The sequence below is a fragment of the Canis lupus genome, chromosome 38 (genome assembly GCF_003254725.2).
Source record: "Canis lupus dingo isolate Sandy chromosome 38, ASM325472v2, whole genome shotgun sequence".
Taxonomy (NCBI): domain Eukaryota; kingdom Metazoa; phylum Chordata; class Mammalia; order Carnivora; family Canidae; genus Canis; species Canis lupus.
The window spans coordinates 13,378,306-13,400,020 of NC_064280.1; the positions used below are offsets into that span (position 1 = coordinate 13,378,306).

General features: G+C 35.4%; 1 protein-coding gene across 4 annotated transcripts in view; it reads left to right on the forward strand.

The window, feature by feature from the left end:
* The window catches only part of SPATA17 (spermatogenesis associated 17), a 212,874-nt gene that overhangs the window by 29,339 nt on the left and 161,820 nt on the right, over nucleotides 1-21,715 (forward strand). For all 4 annotated transcript variants that reach the window (XM_025420991.3, XM_025420990.2, XM_025420993.3 and 1 more), the window contains one exon: nucleotides 10,108-10,211. In XM_025420991.3, coding sequence (XP_025276776.1) covers nucleotides 10,108-10,211 — 104 coding nt within the window. The remainder of the gene's footprint in view (nucleotides 1-10,107; nucleotides 10,212-21,715) is intronic.

Genomic DNA, 21,715 nt, shown 5'->3' on the forward strand with positions numbered 1-21,715 from the left:
ACAGGGAGCTCTACTGGGGCTCCATCCAGACCCTGGAGAGCATGACCTGAGCCAAGGGCATATGCTTCCCTGACTGAGCCACCCAGGTGCCATTCTGCCCACCTTTCTGCTCTTCTGTGGTTTAGGAAAAATGCAAGAGGGAGAAATAGATCTTCTTACTTCTTTTCCTGAGCCAGAAGCAGATACTATAGTTGCAATGGGCTCTTTATTCTTGTTAAAAATATTGTAGTATAGGAAAACAATTTGGTTTTCTTTTTTTCAATGGGAATGCTTAAATCTGGGAATTTAGGAGATTTTGATTCTCTGTATAGTTCTTACAAAGACTTAACTTCTGAGCCTTCATCACTGTTAGATTCTTTCTTTTCTGCTTTGTGTCAGGTATGTCTGCAAAGTAAAAAGCAGTAGATGACTGAATGTGAAGCACTTGATGTCCTAAGACTTAGATGTCTGCATAGATCACCAGGGGAGATACAGGCACAGAAGACAGGGTTAGAAAAAATGCATTCTATTGTTTGCTAGTTAGCCCCCAATCTCCGTCTTGAGTTCTGACCTGGCTTGAATCATGATTCTGTTTACCTAGATGAGGCATATCTAAGAAACCCACATCAATATAAGCTACTTGGAGGGCAGAGTTTTTGACTTATACCAACATCATACTAACAGCTGCATTTCCTACTAACATCACTGACCATCAACTTGTCTTTGATTAATGTTAGTGAACAATGTTAAACTTTACCTGAGTCCTGTGACCATGGAAAACAACAAATTAAAAAAATCCCCCCCCCCCAAAAAAAAACAATATCTCCCTACCTTTTGGGTTCTGAAAGGGCCTACTGAAAAAAAAAAAAAATTGTCCTTCACCATAGGACTTGGATTAGAGGCACAGATATGAGATATGTCCCTTCTTTACCTATGTCAGACCAAGGACAGCACCCCCCTTCGCAAATTTCTGTTCTTTACCTCACAAATGATTAGCTCAGCTGCCTGTCCCCATCAAACAATTGGAAAAACATGTTTATTAACCAAACTGTGGTTAAAGTTCTCTCCTTCCCCTGGGTCTTTGAACTTTAGCCAGCATATAATCCTGCCACCCCCTGAGAATAGGCTGGCTTCCTGGTAAAACATTGTTTGGTCTACTATACAATTACGCCATCCTTTCATCCCACTTCCCCATATCAGATTCTTTCTAGCCTTGTTTACATCTTCCTAATAAAATAGATCTTATGGTCAAAGTGCTCTTCCTACTGCCATAGTCCACTTCATCTATTGTGATGGTCATTCACTCCCTCTCCCTTACAATAGTTCTTTCAAGTAAAGTCTCTCTTGCTATATCTGGATTTTCATTTGATACATTCCAGGAGAGAAGAGTAGAGGTGGGGATGCAGTGACCATTAAAGTGAGGCAGAAGAAGTCTTGAACTGATCCATGAAGCCGCACAGGACTTTCTGTGAGGCTATGTGGAGGATGTGAACACTACCATGAGAAATTTGTAATAAAAACACTTCTCTAATGAAGATGATCAGAGTCTGCCTTGAGAGGCTTGGATGAGTTGACTTGGTAATAGACTAGGTACTTAATTCATGTTCCTAACATGAGGAATGAGGCTTACTTGCATGGAGGCCAAAATGATTACCTAACAAAGATTAAATTTTAGCATTGGTTGATCACAGTGACCAGAACTGAATTTGTTTGTGAGGAGTGCATTTTTGCAAGATGGTACTCTGAAGATTTTGCTTTCTGCAGGAGTGAGTGGCTGAAGAGACCAGTATGTGGTCCATTTACCTTCATGTTGTGCACATTTGAAGATTGCTATCCTGGTGAGATACCACTAGCTGAAGTTTTACTTCTAATGTCTACACCTCTGTCTTTTTAGTTCCATCAGTTACCGAGTAACCTCGTTCAAAATAATTATCCCTTAAATACTTTAAATATGGGTGGCTGTGCGTGTCCAGGAGGAAGAATTTCTAAGAATGATAGTAACTACCAGAAATTAATATGGCCAATAATATTCAAACATATATCTGCACTCAAATCTTGAATAAGATTTTCACATACAATAGAAAAGAAAAACTTCTGTCTTAATTTGCCTTATATACTGAGCTGATTACAGATTATGTTTTACTATTGACTCCTAGCACAACAAATTCTCATCAGTTGTTAAAGAGGGTAGTGGAGCATTCCTGAAGAGAGGGATTTAAAAAATATATTTTTAGCCTATCCATTCCTATATAGATGTCACTTTTTTATAATAAAGAATAAATTATACATATATGATTTTTTAATGTAATAGGTATTCATATCCTGATTTGCTGCGTTTATTTTTTAAAGGGTCACCTTTTCTCTAAAGACTTTACGATCCCACTACCTATGTAGAATTGATCACTCTCTCTTTTTATGTCCTATTTTACCATCGACATACTTCTGTTATAGAACCTGTAACATTTTATTATCCTTACTAATTTACATGCCTGTATCTACCCCCCCACACACACACTGTAAGTCCCTTGGGGCCCAGATCCTATCCTCTTAATCTTTGTATCTACAGTTCTTGGCTTATAGTATCTAGTTAAATAAATTTCCCTGAATAAATCAGTGAACGTTGGGCCATTCTTTTCTAAACAAGGAATAAAAAAAAAAGTCATTTGTTTTAAATGCTTTTTAAGTCTCTCAGTGTCTTTGTTAGAAATGATTTAAACCTTTGCTGGGGGACCTTTCAGACTTTTTTGAGAATCTGATGAGGTTAATGTCGTATAGATAAACTGGATGTGGTAAGGTACTATTTGGTTAGTGCAATTCTCATGTGAATGGAAGATCTCATGAACTTTGGGACCTTGCTAAAATATCATAACATGGAAAGGTTTGAAGGAGGTTTGCTATGATATAAGCTGCTGTCAGAAACCACAGTATGCCTTTTCAAAATTCCCGTTACTGATAATGCTGCTAGGCCAGTGACAGACAATTAATACAGCAATAAATTGCTCAATAAATTTTTATCTTAGCTCCTGGGGCCCTATTCCTCCTGTTTCTGTGTGTGACACTTTATTGCCTTTTTGGTCTTTAATTCAACTTTACTCCAGATTAGGAGTCTGCTTTTCTCCAGCATTTTAACTGTTCCATTGTGGATCTTGTCTAAATTTGGCCCCCAACTTTTTTTTTTAGTTCTCTCTTTTTGAACAGCTGTTAGTATCTTATACAAATGTCATGAACTGATTCAGTTGCTAAACTCATTTCTCTCCACATTCCACTTATACAATTGTCTGTCCTTTTACAGCCTGGCATAGAACTGACCCTCCATTTCTGATGCCAGTGAGCATCTAATTAAGCACTTGGGTGTCACCTCAGGTCCATCAAACACTGGGCTTAGCAACTCAGCTTCCTAATAACAGTACTATAAAGATCAAGGCAAAATTACTGTATGTATAGAAAACCCACTAAAAAAACATCCCCAGGTGGCAAAAAAGTATAGTTTAGTGGTATTGTTCATCTATCCGAGGGTCTATTACTTGTTCCTTTTCACCAGTACCTTGATCCATGATACTCATCATTTAGTATTTTCTCTAGCTTATGACTTTTGGTTACTGGCTGACCCCATCCAAGATGAAGCCTCTTCTGTGGAATAATATATATCATATACTTCTTCCATTTGTTGAAGGGAAGATCCCCCCCCACCCAAGAGACTGAATGTATATCCAGCCTCACCTTTGTCTTGGAAGCTCCTATTTCCCCAATAGAATGTTTCCAGATTTTCATACTTATTACACTAGTGTGTGTGTGTGTGTGTGTGTGTGTATATATATATATATATATATATATATATATATATATATATATTCAGCAATATATATATTGCTGACAGATATCTGAGCATACCTTGGTCAAACTGATGGCCAATGGGAGCTATATGTTTCTGAGGCCAGACAGGAAAAAGATTGCAATACCACATATTCCCAAATCTTAGTAAGTCAGAACCATTAGTAAATAATAGTAAGAGTTAGCAATTGTACAGCAGCTACTACCCTCCAGGCACCAGTCTAAGTATTTTAAATATTTTAACTCCTCTCTGTAATCCTCACAACGAACTCTCAGAGATAGGTATCATTATGATTCCAAATAGAAAGATGAGGAAATAGAATCACAGAAAGGTATCTTGCCCAAGGTCACACAGCTAGTAAGTGATAGTGTTAGAAATTGAATCCTTGTGGGTTGGAACCCACCGTTCCGTTACTTCTGACCACTTGTACTCTTGCTTTGACGGCCAGTCTTTTCCTTCTCTCAGGATCTGGATGAAAACAAATATGTAAACCCTGGACTGAGGGTAAATTTCCAGTGGAAATTTTATTATGCTCTGTTTTTCTTGGTACACTGAATTCCTGGTCCTCAAAATTCATGAGCATCTTGCTGCTAGTACATTTTACTAGGGAATTCCAAACTTAGTGACAGTAGGAGACCAAGTTGAGTGTCACATACTTCCCCTTGCAGGCAGAATTGGATAGCTAAGATGACAAACTCTCCTTGTAAAAGAAGGCTGTGGCCTTTACATGTTGCTTTTGCTAGCATCAAGATTTGACCTCCATCATCACCTGAGGACTGATTTTCAACTACTAATCTCTCTATACATTAACACTTATAGTATACTGGTCTTCAGTAAACTAAACATAATGAGGATATATAATCTGTTACAGAGTTTGGAAGTTAACAAAAGTAAACTCTCTGCAAATTATATGCTCCTTATAGTCTTTGAAAAGCCTCCATTGGGTTATCTTCTACATCTTGAGGCCTCCTTTGCTTGTCTGTCCTAGGACAACTGGCACAATATCATGTTAATGCAAATTTAAGGAAGTGCTAATGTGTAGTGTCTGAGAGATCTCTTAAAACGTATGTTTCATTAGACTTTTTCATATTTCAAAACCTATGGGAAATGAAAACTGGAAATAATTTAAAGCTTACAAAGTTTTAAAAAAGCTATAGATATAATTGATTATTTCAAGAGAATTTTTTTTTTACCTTGGAAACCTGTACATATTACTGATCAGTCATATATACTTGTGTAATGATATTCTTCTGGAACCTAGAGCATTTTGGGTGATCCCCTATTGTTTCAGTTACTTTAAATGATTTGTCTTGAAATTAGTGTCGCAAAATATTTTAGTTCAGATAGAAATCTTCACTCTAAGAAAAGTAAAGACTATAATAACAAGAGGATCACTAGATTAAAGATCACTTAGAAACAACCAATTTGCAAAGTAACCATAACTTTATTGACTCTTTCTTCTTAGAGGTCTGGATCTATGAATACAAATTTTAATTTATAAACACTAATGTACCTTGAAACATCAAATAACCATTTTCTTGTTTCCCACTTTTGTCTGAAATATAAAAATATAAGAAATGATTATATGGTGGCTTTAATTAAAAAATAGTTGAATATGTGTCAGATATATAAAGATCCATTTCAGTCTTCTATTTATAATCTGGTTTTCATATTTGTAATACTATGAAGTAGGTACACTTAGAATAATGACTCCATGATTAGATGAATAGACTTATTAAATAGGAATTTATCAGGAATAATTCAAGAAATAGTTAAAGAAATAATTGAGGAAATAATATTGAAAGTCTCTTATATACTAGATATGATGCTAGGCTCTAGAAATACAAATTAAGACACAGTCCTATTCACTCAGAGGAAGCTATCCCAAAATGTCAGCCCAAGGAATAAGAGGAAAAGAACCGTATAGACCACCCCAAGCTTTTGCCTAATGATGGATGGATATTTAAATGTTCTATTACCATGCAAAGAATATCTTTTCTCCCCTCCTACCACTTCTCGTACCAATAACATTGTGAAATGATTAAGTAAATATGTAGTGAAAGGGAGTGTCAAGTCAGGTACTGAGTGGGGAAACAATATTGAAGAGAAGAAACTGCCTTTGGAATGATTATCCAGAATCTTCTATTAGTTAAAAATATCTAGCTAAGATTTCCATTCATAAATGTATGTTTTTGACATGATAATGCAGTGACATCTAGTATGAAATTTGAATACTACTGTTTTTTAAACACCTTTGAAAATTTAGTAAACTTACTTTTCTGTGCTTACTGTATAATTTAGAATGTTGAGCATTCTAATGATTAAGAGTATAGTAATGAGTAAGAATTCTACTAGTATGCTCTCAAATACATGCAGAGAATTGATACTATGTAGATTATCGTCAGTAATAGAAATTTTGTTTTCCATGTCTTCATTTAAATTTTAGGTGAGAAGACAATTTTTTTCTCTTCTGATAACATTAATGTTACTATGAATTTTGAGGAATAAAAGTAAATAATGGAGGGAAAATCTTTTCTATGAGCAGATGGCTTTGGTATATATCAAGGTTTTGCCATTTGTTTTAGTGCTTAAAATAAACATTATTTATAAGACCACTTACATTTTGATGTTACTTAATGAGGAATATGCATCATTGATTTGACTAGCTTAAGAGGTCATTTAGAACTTGCCCGTTAACAAGCTGTAATCTGCTGAGCACACAATGACTTTGTTTGAAATTATCTATTCAGAGCTGATCAATGACAATAATTGTTTTATACCAATCACTTCTGAAAGTTGCTAATTACTTTGAAGGACATGAATGCTAGTCGTTTTTTTTTTTTTTTTGAAGTCATAACCCATTCACCTTGAAATTAAGAAGAAATGTTATGAAAAGTCATCTTGCCTCTTGAAAGAACTTTTTTTTTTTTTTTTAATTAAAAGTTGATCAACTAGTACTGGGATACCAACAGGAAATTTAGGCAAAATTGAAGATGTCATTTGTTCTTGTAAGAGAAAGTATAGTAGACTGTCCACTGTACTCTATCTTAATTAGGGATTGGTTAAACTGATTTTATAATATTAGAAAATGATATCTTTTAAATGAAAGAACAGATACACATACTTTTTCTTTTTATGTGTTACGTTCATAAGATGTTTTAGTGGAAAGAGTCTGGGCTTTTGAATAAGACAGAGATGAGTTTGTATCCTAATTTTGCCATTTATTCTTTTACTGGTTATGTGAACTTGATCAAATTACTTAATCTCAGTTTCTTCATTTTTAACATGGAGATCATGCCTCATGTACAAGGTTATCCTGAGAATTAAAGCAGTTAACGTAATACCTGGCGAATTCATGAACTCAGTAAATCTTAGATCCTTTACTTCAACTGGATGACAGCATCTTTACCTGGTCAAGCAATCAGTTTCTTTCTACTTTTACCACCCACCTCTATGAAAGCCATTTAAAGATTGATTGAGGGCAGCCCTGGTGGTGCAGCGGTTTAGTGCTGCCTGCAGCCCAGGGCGTGATCCTGGAGCCCCGGGATCAAGTCCCACATCAGGCTCCCTGCATGGAGCCTGCTTCTCCCTCTGCCTGTGTCTCTTCCTTTCTTTCTTTCTCTCTCTCTCTCTCTCAATAAATAAAAACAAATAAAGATTGCTTGATTATCAATCAGGATTATTAATGTGGATAAACTTTAACTTATTACTTTAACTGTCACTTTCTTAGTATATGCTTTAATTCTCAATTCTGAATAAGAGGATTTGTCTTGGAAGGGCATTTCAGCCTGTGTTTGGGTAGATGTCTAGGGAGTTTGGATATTAGAAGATCCCCTGAGAACAGACCAATTGTAGACTCTCTGGAAAAGGTTAGTGCTGTTTTTAGTATTTGCCTGGTTTGAAGTGAGAGGAGACCCATGCCACTGGCTTTTTAAGGTATCCTTCCTCTTGGCATGGATTCAGTTTTACTTTTGTCCTTTCAGTCTTCTTTTCTCAGAATGGGCATACCAACCACCCTAGTGTGACCTAATGTAAATCAACATCTTTCCTTTTACCTTCTAGTACTCCAGCATGGATCTTTTATGTTCTCTGGAACATTTAATTTTATTTTATTTAAAATTTAATGATATTTTCATGTTATAAGTAGTTCCTACCTTAACACTATTTGATATCCTAACATTTTTCCATTCTTCCTGAGTCACTTTTATTGCTGATGATGGATTTTTCTGTCAGTACTTTTGTCTGAAAGTGTTCTTTTCTTTTATTGTATGACCGTCACATGCAGTAAAAGTATGGTGTAATATTTGAAGTCATCCCACCAGCTCTATGACTGAAGGCAAATTATTTAACCTCTCTAAGTATCAATGTGCTCTTCTAAAATGAGGCTAATAATAATCTCTACCTCAAAATGATACTGTAATGATTAAATTCCATGAGCCAGGAAAATATTCATTTATTTGCATGTATGATTTATATACATATACATATTCCAACTGATTATTATTTTTCATTAGGAAAGTGGTTTGTATCAATTCCTCATCTTTCTTTGTCAGCTGTAATACAATTTTGGCCAAATTGGAGGGAAATGGTTTCTAAAATGAGTATATAACTTTAGAAAAATTAACTTTTCTTATTTAATGAATTTCTAAGATAAGATCATGTGTAAAATATTTGGAAAGACATTTTATAACATTGTTATACTAGCTTGCTTTTCTACTTGGTGTTACTTTTTAGAATTATTCTCTCTGATTTAATTGTTCTTACAAGCTATTTTGCATATCTTCAGTTATTTTAGTCATTCTTATACTAGGAGGTTGACCAGAACAGTTCTTCAGGATTTTCACATTCTGTATCTCAGATTGTAAAATACCTTTTAAATGGTCATATTTTGAAACAGAAAAATACACAATATAATTAAAACATTTTTCCTGTTTATTCTTATAGATCAATCATTCAAGTTATAAAAAAATTTAGGCTCAACATATTTAGTTTAAAAAGCATAGGGTTTTGGGATAAAACTCAATAGACAAGCATAGAGTGTCTATATTAATCACCCTTTCCTATTGAAAAAAAGAAAGTTTAGAGTATGTGTGTGTTCCTAGCTTAGCTAACTGTGCAAAACACTGGAGGGACTTCATATCCATAAAGAGAATCAATCATAATATGTGAATAATTCAAAAATAATATAAACTGCCATAAAATTCTAGAGATTGAAGTTAAGTCTTTATGTACAGTTAATATTTTCCCATTTTGTTTCTTCTACTCCTTTAAAGAAGTTGTGTTTTTTTGTTTTCCACAAAAATAAGATCTAGGCATTATTTTGTTTTTGTTTTGAGTTTTTCTAATAGAGATTATATTAACAAAGATAAAACACAAAGAGATTGATTCTCATGATTACTAGAGCATAATAAAGCAGAAGTAGCCCACTTAGGTTTGTTCTCTGAGGCCTTCCTCCCATACTCCACCCCATTCTAAAAAAAAGTAGGCTCTTTGAACAGAAATGTTTGTTCACTGAAGGTGCCATTTCACTGGTCCCAATTCTATATTTTAATGGTTTAGAGAATGGGTTCTGAAGTCCTAATGTAATTCCTGGATCCATCACCAATGGCTATATAATTATGAGGAAATTTTATAACTTCTCTTTTTAGCAGTTTTTTGTCTATAGATAAGAATACTTCTCATAGAAGCATTCTAAAGATTGAATGCATAAATATAAGTAAAACTCTTCGAATAGTGCCTCACACATAATAAAAACAATAAATGTTACCTATTGTTACTGTTAAAAAAGTATGAAAATGTCATGATGAAGATTTAAGACAACATTTGTTTAAAGATTTTGAAACCACCAAAATTTAAAAGCCCATTTGAAAACTGATTTTAATCAGACCAAATACAATCTTAAAGCCAATGGTTTATGAAAACTAAAAAATCCGTTTGGTCAGGAAGTGAAAGTGGTAGAGATTGATAAAGCAGATTTTTAATTGTTCAGTAGGTAATTTCACATTTAGTGTTTGTGAAAAATTATAATTTTTAAAAATATAATAACCTCTAAGTATGTTTTATCTTTATGATTTTTTGTAATAAATCTGAGTATACTCTACATTTATAGCTGTGTGTGTGTATATATATATATATATATATATATATATATATATACACACACATATATATATATAGGTGGGAAAGCTTAAGACTATTTGATGTGAGTTATCATTCATCATTACCTTAATTTTAAAGAACTGTTTATGTTTTCACTAAAAATGCTTACTGGCATATATTTCTATTTGCTTCAATAGATTCAGAGGCGATGGCGAGGCTATAGGATTCGGAAGTACTGCTTCAACTATTTTTATTTGAAGGAGTACCTGAGAGCTGTTTCAGAGACCAATGATGCAATTAGGTGAGTATTTCGCTAGTAACACTTTCAAAAAGGTTACTTAATAGATGTTGATCAATTCCATATTTAGAAATATTTTCAAGGACTCAGTATTACTTTAGGTAGAAATTGATAAGATAGACATATGATTCTATTCACCTTAAAATTATTCTTGTTTTATTTTTAAATATATTGTACTCTTGACTATAAATTAATTATGTGTTCAGTAGGCCTATCTGATTTTATGCAAAATAGTTTCAGTAGAATTATCTCATTTTGAGTTGGATTTATCTGTAAAATGATTCCATAGATAAAGATTTGAGTATGATAAGCCTCAGATGTATTTTGAGAAATACAATCAGTAGTAAGAACTTTCTCTTAAAGGAGAAAATATCATAGAACATAATTAAAATGGACTGTTTACTATCAACTTTTGCTTCTTTGAACACATAGAAAACACCTGGATTTAGATCATAGGATGATGTCTTTTGTAGATTTAGGCAAAGTTATTGTAACACTAATTCAGTCCACTTTACCAAAGAGCTATGTATTAAGTTTTTTTTTTTTTTTTAATAAGCTCTGAGAACTCTAAGGATTTTTTTTTAAATATTATATTTATTTATTCATGAGAGACACAGAGAGAGAGACAGAGACATAGAGGGAGAAGCAGGCTCCTCTTGGGAAGCCCAATGCAGGACTTAATCCCTGGACCGGGATCACACCCTGAGCCAAAGGCAGATGCTCAAACGCTGAACCACCCAGGCATCCCTGTATTAAGTTTTCATATAAATTCAAATATAGTTTATTTCCCTCCTGTAGTATGCCCCACTCTAATAAATATAAGTGACCATAGGCTTATAATATGTTTAGATAAAAAGGAAATAGTAACTAATAACAGTTACGACTTATGTAGTTTTAATTTTTCACATATTTTATTCTAAAGTTCTTTAAACTAGGGAGAACAATTGCACAATGAATTGTTAAAATAAGATTTTGCCTGAGACCCTAAAGTTATATATATTATAAGAAATATCTGAAAACAGGGATCCCTGGGTGGCACAGTGGTTTAGTGCCTGCCTTTGGCCCAGGGCGCGATCCTGGAGACCCGGGATCGAATCCCACGTCGGGCTCCCGGTGCATGGAGCCTGCTTCTCCCTCTGCCTATGTCTCTGCCTCTCTCTCTCTCTCTCTGTGTGACTATCATAAATTAAAAAAAAAAAAAAAAAAAAATCTTAAAAAAATAATAATAAAAAAAAAGAAATATCTGAAAACTGATTTTTCTTTTAAATTTCTCACATATGCTGTGTGCATAAGAGGATCTGGTCTTTGAAGATTAATTTCAGGTATTTGTTGATGTTGATTTCTTTGGAAACAGCAATAAAGATCTAGGAGGGTTGCAATAGGATTTGGTCCATTGGAGAAGTTGGATAAATCCCCAGGGGACTGCTATTTAATTTCTTCCTTAAGAAATCCAAAGTCCTAGAGATGGGCTGGCTGTCTACAAATGGCAGATGTGACACTGTCTGGAAGAAAGAGCTAGCAGCATATGCAAGAGAGGGAGTTTGCACAGGGCTAGGACTAATGTAGATAACTGAGGCACAAAAGTTGAAGATGTGCTTACTGGCAGGGCATTGTAGGGGCCAACCCTGCCCTTCTATGACTCCAGGAAGTCATCCTTAACTGGTACGCTGGGGTGGACTCTCTTGCTTCAGCCTAGTCCCATCACCCAATAGGAGAAGGTTCTCGAGATAAATATGTGAAAGGCTGGCTTTGAAAAGGCCTGTATCTTCTGGACAGGTATTTCTATTCATCCTTGTTTTTCTTCTGGTTTTACTGTATGTATCTCTAGTTACTAGGCAATCCAGAGTAATAATGCTGACAATTTGCTTTAGCCTGATATTCTTTATCAGATAACAGACTAACTCTTTTTTTCTACCTTTCTTAGAGGTTTTTTTAAATAAAATATTTATTTATTTATTTGTTTGTTTGTTTGTTTATTTATTTATTTTGTTGAGAGAGAGAGTATGAGGTGGAGGGGCAGAAGAAGAGAGAGAAAAAAATTCAAGCTGACTCTGCACTGATGGAGCCCGATGCTGGTCTCCATCTCATGACCCAGAGATCAGACCTGTGCTGAAACCAAGAGTTGGTTCAACCACAGCGGAATGGACTGTGCACCCAGGCCCCCCTTCTTAGACATTTTAAGCAAATTGGAACCTGAATGCAGCAAATCGTTTTCCATTATCTCCTAAAATAATTATATATGATGTTTTTCCTTTTTGACCTATTGACATGTTATAGAACGTATTTTTATTAATAGATATATTAAATAGATATACAGGCACTGTGTACCATACTGATGTAATTTACATGACAAGGTGGGGTTCTCAAAGCCTCTCCCTTTGCAACCTGGTCTTCATTTTAGCCCAGGATGCCCTTATGGGTGCACTCAGATGCCTCTTTTACCACCTTCTTGATATCTTTGTATTTGTACTCACCAGGCAGCAGGTTAAATCATGACTGACACTTGTAGGGTGGGGATGCAGAAGGCCATGCCAGTGAGTTTCCCATTTAGTTCAAGAATTCTCTTACCCACAGGCTTGGTGAAGCTTATAGGGGCAGCTCCTTGGCTATCACACCACAGTTTCCCAGAGGGGCCATCCATGGTCTTCTGAGTGACAGTGATGGTATAGCTATGGTCCTGAGTTTCACAATGCTGTGGTTGACCTTGGCCTGCAATTGGTGGTGCAGGAGGCATTGCTGACAATCATGAGGGAGTTGTCATATTTCTCATGGTTCATATCAATCACAAACATGGGGGCATCAGCAGAAAAGATGAGCCTTTTTGCTCTACCCTTTAAGCCCTAGCCATCTCCATAGTGGTGAAGACATCAGTGGACCCTACAATGTATTCAGCACCAACATCACCCCATTTGATGTTGGCAGGATCTCTCTCCTGGAAGATAGAGAGGGGCATTTTTCCACTGCCAAGAAGTTTCCCATTCTCAGCCTTGACTGTGCCATTGAATTTGCCATGGAACTGGTAGATCGTGTAGTTGATGTCAATGAAGAGATCATTGATGGCAACAATATACACTGTGCCACAGTTAAAAGCAGCCTTGGTGACCAGGCACCCAATATGACCAAATCTGTTTACTCTGACCTTCACCATTGTGTCTCGAGGACATAGCTGGCACTGCACAAGAAGATTGAGCTATCTGTTGAACTTGGAGGAGTAGAAGAAATAGACTAATATTAAAATCATCATTCTGTGTTAGGAATATCTCTAACTGAGCCATTATTATTCTTTTAATTTATTAGTAAATTATATCAGTATTTTATATAGGATATTTACATCCACTTTTATATACATGATTAGTTATAGTTTTCTTTCTTGTGTTGTAATTTACAGGTTGCTATCAATTTTTTGCTGTATTTATTAGATGAACTGAATAGATTATATGGCATGATAATCAGAAAGGAAAAATACTGCTCTGTTTTCTGTCTACTCAATACTTCTGGTCACCAAATGTGTGGGTTTTCCAAGCCAAGAAATCTCAGACATCAACTAGGTGTCCTGCAATTTAACTCAATTCTAAAACTACTTATCTGGTGATAGCATCATTTCCTACAGGTTAAGGGCTCAGTCCCACAAGACTGTCTTCATTCCCACCCCTGTCCAAACTGAAGATATCAATCCCAAGTGACATGTCACCATTTTACCCACAACTTCTGTTCAACTTGGCTACAAATCAGAGATTCCTACAACCTCCTCCCCAGGGTCAGTCGTTTCTGGAACTGCTCAAGAACTCAGAAAGACAGTTTATTTACTAGATTACTGGCTTATTACAAAATGATAGAACTCAGAAACAGCCAGGTGGAAGAGATGCATAGTGCAAAAGATGGGGCAGGCAGTCCATCCTCAAGTATCAGCAATCCAGAAAAATTTCTGAATTCTCTAAGTTAAGAGACTTTTACGGAGGCTTCCTTAGGTGGGTATGATTGATTAAATATTTGACCACATTAGTGATTAACTCAATTTCCAGCCCCTCTCCATTCTGGCGGATGTTGGAGGTAGAGGGGTGGAGCTAAAATTTCCAACCTTCTAATCACATGATTGGGTCTCCTGGTAGCCATCCCCCATGCTCATTAGCATGCACAGTCATCTTATTAGCATGCAAAAAGACACCTCTTTGAAGAAATTTCTAGGAGTTTGAAATCAGGTGTTGTAAAAAGATTGTTGAGGAAGGGCAAAAGGTATACTCTGGGGGTGTTAGGAAGTCCCCTTGGCTCTGAGTATAGCCCTACAGATAACGTAATATATCTCTATGTATGTGAACTGGTTTAGCTTTTGTTGTTTGTCTTGATAGTAGTTGGCAGTTCTAGGACTGCTTATTGCTTTACATTCTCCTATTTCTTAGAGATCTATGCAAAGCTAGCATTCCTGTACATTTCTTCATTTTAGTCCTATGTCCCCTGCCATTTGTGGTGTAGTTCAGGAAATCTGCCACAGTTGAGTTTTGCTCTACAATATTATTCTGAGCAAGGAGGACATTGATATTTTTTTTTCCCCAAGTATGCCACCTAATTTTGCACCTGGCAGTCTCTCTCTAAAATCTGCATCTTCAGGTATCTTGTCTCTGTGACATCTCTAATCCTGCTTGAATTTTCACTACTCTTGCTAGCCCTTCTTCATATATATTACTCTTAAGGGTTTCTAATTTTACTGATGACAGAGTTTCCTTTTATTTTCTTATGACCTTTCTTATTTTATGGCAGTTTAAGAGAGGAAGGGGTGGGGATATATTTACTTCACCATCTCAAAATTGGAAAAATAAAATTAACTTCCTAATATAAGTCACCATTTGTTTTCTTTCTGTTACATAAAGTTTTACAAATGTAATGAAAGTATGCTACAGGGTACCATAGAAGAAGCACAGAAGAGGAACATCTTAGGCAAAAGTGATTGGTATTGATCAGAGTAGGAGTGGGAGCCTGGGAGTTAGGGACATTTCTCTGAGGCTGTGAAACTGAGCCCCGAAGATTGTGCAGAAATTAGAACATTAACACAGGAAATCTCACTGAGGTTGATGCATGGAAGATGATAGAAGGTTCCGTTAGAGATAGATCCAGACAGTTTAGCAGGAACCATATCAAAACAGGGCATTTTAGAGCATATTAAAGAGTTTAGATGCTATTCTAAGAACATTGAAGTAGACTTCCTTTTTTTTTTTTTTTAAGATATTACTTATTTATTCATGAGAGACACAGAGAGAGAGAGAGAGAGAGAGAGAGAGAGAGAGAGGCAGAGACACAGGCAGAGGGAGAAGCAGGCTCTATGCAGGGAGCCCGATGCAGGACTCGACTCCAGGACTCCAGGATCACTCCCTGAGCTAAGGCAGTCACTAAACTGCTGAGCCACCCAGGGATCCCCAGATTTTCCTTTTAAGAAGAGGAGTGGCATGATTACATTTGTGTTATGGCATGCATGTTTGATTTATTTTTCATATTTAAATAGTCTGGTGAGTATTAAAAGCATCATTGGGGTCATTAATTTTACTGAGATAGTGTTTTCCTTCTCATAGAAGAATATTTGTATAGTTTATTTCTTCACATTTCTTTATTCTATTTTTCATTGAAGATCATTGGAATCAGGATTCTAGTTATCTTTTCTCACATAACAAATTACACTCGAAGCAGCTTAAAACAATACACACTTAATAGCTCATCACTTTGTAAGCCAGGAATCTGGGAGGGATTCCATGCCTAGACTAAGGTCTCTCATGAGGTTGCAGTCAGCCTGTCAGCCAGAGCTGTAGTCTCATATGAAAGCTCAACTGGGGGGAAGATCCTCATTCATGCCAGCCTCCATTATTCTGGCTGTTGCTCTTAAGTCCCTTGGTTTCTTGCCAAATAGGCTTTCCTGTAGGGCAACTCTCTGCTGGAAATTAGCAAGTGAACAAGGGGGACAGAAAAAAAACATGAGGATGGAAGCCACATTCTTTTGATAAACTAATGTCAGAAGTGACATTTCATCACTTTTTGCTGTATTCTGTTCTTTTGAAGCAAGAGACTGAATCCATCCCACACTTAGGAGATTATGCAAAGGATGAATACCATAGTGGGAGTTATTGGAAGCCGTCTTATAGAATGCTTTCCATACTCTATGACTTGCGTATAGAATTTGTTCAATAAACATGTTGATTTTCAGCATTTTGCCTTGGAAAAATGTTACTGTACATTGTACTGTACATTGACTTATGGCAGAATTTTTGGTGATATCTTTTCAAGATTATATTTCAGACTTTAATATTGTATCAAAATAGTTTTGATGTATCCTGACTATTTATACCAGCAAGGATTAAAATGTATAGTTTCTGGATTTCAAAGAGAAAATAAAAGGTCTAGTGCATTCTTCATCTTTGAACGGGGTAAAATAATTTACAGAACAAAAAGTAGTAAGATATATTCTACATCAGAATATATTTGATTTGAATTATGTAGGATACCAGACAACATTAGGCTTAACTTTAATTTATATGCTCTTTTATTAATAGAAATAGTTTATTTATTACATAGTTAATAGTGAAAAAAATATGTATAAGTATACAAGAATATATTTTTGTAACCAAATGTGGACCTATCACAAAGATAAATGGAATTGATTAATTTGAAGCTGAGTTTGCACTTGGTAGACATGTTGCTTTATAATATGTAGCCTGATATGCAAAAACTGCCCCAGGTTATGAATAAGAAAATTACATAATGAAATTAAAAATTAGCTAGAGAGTTACAGATTGCTAGCATTAATAAAACATTATTAGCTTGAAGTGCAGAAAATGGACTTTTTTGACAGAAATTTAAGCTAGAAGTAATATATTCCTTCAAATTTAATGCTTCAGTATAGTTTTTGATTGTTAATACAACATTAGTGCTGTTTTGAATATAAATTTGTCATTCATCAAAGTGAATCCAAGTTTTTCAGCATGTTGATTTTGTATAACATGATTTGACTAGAAAGATTTTTATGGATAATATTCTTTACCTATATTTTCGTATATCACTAGAGTTTTTTTAAAGGATATATTTGTTTTGTTTTTCTTGTAACAGCTTTATTGAGGTATAATTCATATACCATATGGTTCATCCATTTAAAGTTCACTACTCTATTGTGGTTAGTATATTCACAAAGTTGTGTAACCATCACCACAATCAATTTAAAACATTTTTATTATCTTAAAAAGAAATCCTATGTCCTTTAGCAATGACCCACCCTCATTCTTCCCAACCCTGATCAGCCATTGGCAACCACTCATCTATTTTTTATCTCTATAGACTTATCTATTGTGCACATTTCATATAAGATGAATCTTACCAATGTGTTTTTTTGCAACTGATGTTAAGCCTGGTGTTTTCAAGGTTCATTGATGTTGTAGTATATAACAGTACTGCATTCCTTTTTCTTTCTAATTAATATTTCATTCTATGGAAAACCACATATTATTTATCCATTTATCATTTGATATACATTTGAGGGGTTTCTACTTTTGGACTATTATGATTAATGATGGTATGAGCATTTATATACAAGTTTTTGCACGGACATAGGTTTCTATTTCTCTTGAGTACCTCATGAAAGCTTGAAGCTAACAAGTTTAAGACATAAATAGCTAGAAACATTGACTTTGGAATCAGATTGATGTGGACTAGTCATGCTTATGTCACTTTCTAGTTGTGTAAACTTGAACAAGTTACTTAATCTTATAGAAATTAGGTTTTTTTCATCTGCACATTGGAGCAGCAGTATTTATTTTGCAGAATACTTGTGAGGCACGCAGTACATCAAGCACTGGGCATATAATTGAGTCTCAACCAGTAACAGCTATTATTATCAAGGACAAGGAAAAAAAGAGCTAATATTTATAAACATACCTCCCTATGATGTTATAAAAATAACATTCAATTTTATGTGAGGCTGTCTTTAATTCAAAGTAAACAAACATAAAATTTCATGAATTAGCTTGTGTATTTTAAAAGAATTTATAGAAACATTAATTGCTGAGTACAGTCTAAATCATCAGTATTTTTATGACATTAAACCATGGCTAAAAATTTTCTTTCAGAGAACTGGAAGGAAAAGTAAAGAATGGAGCCCAGTAAAAAGTTGGAAAAATATAATAATGAATACATAAATATATTTTTTTAAAAAATTGGAATTATTTTACATCTTTATTTATTTTAATATGCCATATATTTTATATGGCATATATTATATATATATATATATATAATCATAAGCAGTGGGAGGAGCAGTGGGAGAGGGAGAGAAGGCATCCTAAGCAGACTTTAGGCCCAGCATGAGCCCAATGTGGGGCTCAATCTCATGACCCTGAGATTGAGCCTGGTGTTGGGGTCCACACTCAGCAAAGTCTGCTTGTTCTTCTCCCCCTGTTCTTCCCCTGGGCTCTCTCTCTCTCTTTCATAAATAAAGAAAACATCTTAAAAAATGAAAAGGAACATATGTTGACTAATACGTACATATTATTATATATTACACCTATTACTAAATGTTTATAATAGATGAAAGAATTGCTTTGTCATATCCCTACTATGTTCCTAGTGGTGACCATTTTTTTCTTTCAGCTATTTTTTTACACCAAATGTTTCTAAACTATATGTTTATCTGATACTGTCTGATTTTACATCTTCAATCTTTTAATTACTTTCACATAATATGGTAGATGAGGGTTTAACTTAACAGTTTTCCCATCTCCACTTCCATATATTTTCAGAGAAATTAGTATCAGTGTTTACATTATCGTGATTATAGAAGCAGAGTTCCTTACAAAGACAATTACTAAAGGATGAATATATTTACCATATTCCATTTTTAAAATAAATGTCTATTTTCCTTATTTTTTTCTTCCTGCCCTATATGAAAATTATATCTGTCATTGGTTGTTTTCCAGGTATTCTATATTACCAGGAAACCTAGTAAGCCTCCTTTTCCTCTGGAGCCTGTCCTCTTTGGCCTTTCTATCATCCTGCTCCAAACAGACTACATTTGCTTTAGATATGATGCAGATTTCTTGAGGAGATATCTCTTAACTTGCCTCCTCTTAGGGCGAACTCAGTTTTGTAGATCTGTGTTGTCTTTTTATGATTTATTTTCTCATTTTTCTGGAGCAACTGCTATAATAATGGGCATGGAAGGAAATTTTGGGAGTCTTTACTTCTTTAAATATCTCTTATTCTATCCTTAAGCTTGGTTAGTAGCTTGGCTGGTAAAACATCCTAGGTTGCAGATCATTTGTCCTCAGAGTTTTGAAGATAGCTATTTCTCTTTCCTTTGAAAAAGATATATTTTTTTTTCAGCATGTGTTAGTTCAAGTCCACCAGGAAGCAAATACTAAGATGGAATTAGATGTAAAAGAAGTTTAATGGGGGGGTGGGTAGAAGCAGAAAAATTGGGGAAAACCTTTAGTCCACAATGTAAGCCTGACACCTATGAAAAGAAAAAGAGAAAGAAGGAAGACTGAGAAGAGATTGGGACTGCAGTGCATTTTTAAGAAAGGCTGATGGCTGATCTCAAGCCAGTTATCCTTTGGAGGGGTCTGCTGACTTGCCAGTAATAAGTACCTCCAATCCCCATTCTCAATCACTGGCTCAGGGAGATGTGACATTGATCTGATCATGTTGGTGGATTCAGTGGTACAGTTTTAAATTTTTTTTTTAAATTTTTTTTTTAATTTTTATTTATTTATGATAGTCACAGAGAGAGAGAGGCGCAGAGACACAGGCAGAGGGAGAAGCAGGCTCCATGCACTGGGAACCCGATGTGGGATTCGATCCCGGGTCTCCAGGATCGTGCCCTGGGCCAAAGGCAGGCGCCAAACCGCTGCACCACCCAGGGATCCCAGTGGTACAGTTTTATGGGCATTACAGATTGTTTTGAATTTTTCCCCTGGAACTTTTGAAATTTCTCAGAATTACTACTTTTATGAGTATTTTGTCCTGAAAAATCAATGGATCCTTTAGTTCTAAGATATTTTCTTATATTATTTATGAGATAATTTCTTCACTCCTGTTTTATTCTATTATTTTTTCTTGTGGTTATTAGTTGGATGTTGGACCTCCAGAAGTAATGTGCTAAGTGTCTCAAACCTTTCTGCCCCCGCTCCCTTCACCTTGGGACTTTGTCCTTTCATTCTATATTTTTAAAAGACTTCCTTCCGACCCTACTAAAATTTTGACTTTAGCAATAATTTTTAACTTGCATTAAATATTTAAACTATTTGGATCATTTCTTCTCTCATATCATCCCATTCTTATTTTATTAATAAAGTATATCGTATTTCTCTAGAAGTACTAGAGCAGTTAGGATCTTGATAGGAAACAGAATTCATTTCAGGATTTATTTTTCAAATAAAGGGAGTTAAAGGATGATTCAGAGGTATGTGCAGAGTTAAGGGTGCAGCAAAGGATGTTTTGGCATTCAGAGACAGGCAACAGTGAGATGTTGCTACTGCCAGGGTCAAAGAGTTACAGTAAAGAAATTCCATTAATGGTTATAGTAAGAGCCAAGGAGAAGTTTACAACCTCTACCCTGGCCATTGACCTATACTTGTAGAGGAATGCAGCTATTGTCAGAGGTGTGTGACACTAAAAGGGAGAGGGAAATGAGGTAAAAAAAATACCTCAAATTTCTTCCTCCTGAACTTCAGTCTTCTGTTAGATTAAGTCTAGCTGAAAACTCACCAAAATGTTACAATTTGTAGGGTTTAGTCTTTTTGGTCTAAAAAGCGCAGGGCACAGAAGTGCATAAAATGAAATGGGGTGTGGCAAATGAAAAATAATCAGCATAGGTAATAGCAGAAATTTAGAGTTTAAGTTTTATTCATTCAGTTCTGAGATTCCTCAAAGATGTTTTTTGTTTTTCTTCAGAGTAACCTTTTTCATTTTCCTCTTTTAAATTTATTTATTTATTTATTTATTTATTTATTTATTTATTTATTTATTTATGACACACATGGAGAGAGAGAGAGAGGCAGACACAGGCAGAGGGAGAAGCAGGCCCCATGCAGGGAGCCTGATGTGAGACTAGAGCCCCGGACTCCAGGATCACACCCTGAGCCGAAGGCAGATGCTCAACCACTGAGCCATCCAGGCATCCCTCATTTCCCTTTTATACTAGAATCTATCCTCACACAACTAGTGTGTGTGTTCATTTATACATGAGTGTGAAAAATCGAAGCACCAAATTCTTTTTTTTTAAGATTTTATTTATTTATTCATGAGGGGGGGGTGGGCAGGCAGAGACAGAGGCAGCGGGAGAAGCAGGCTCCATGCAGGGAGCCTAATGTGGGACTTGATCCTGGGACTCCAGGTGCTTTTAAGGTGATTAATTGGGGTGCTGACTTCTTTTGCTAGAGGATGCCCAAGTGCCAGTATGTAAAGGTCTTTCTTTTAGGCTTTTTAGTTTCTCCAAAGAAACTTCTGTTGCTCTACTGAAGGAGTAGATGCTTTTGCTG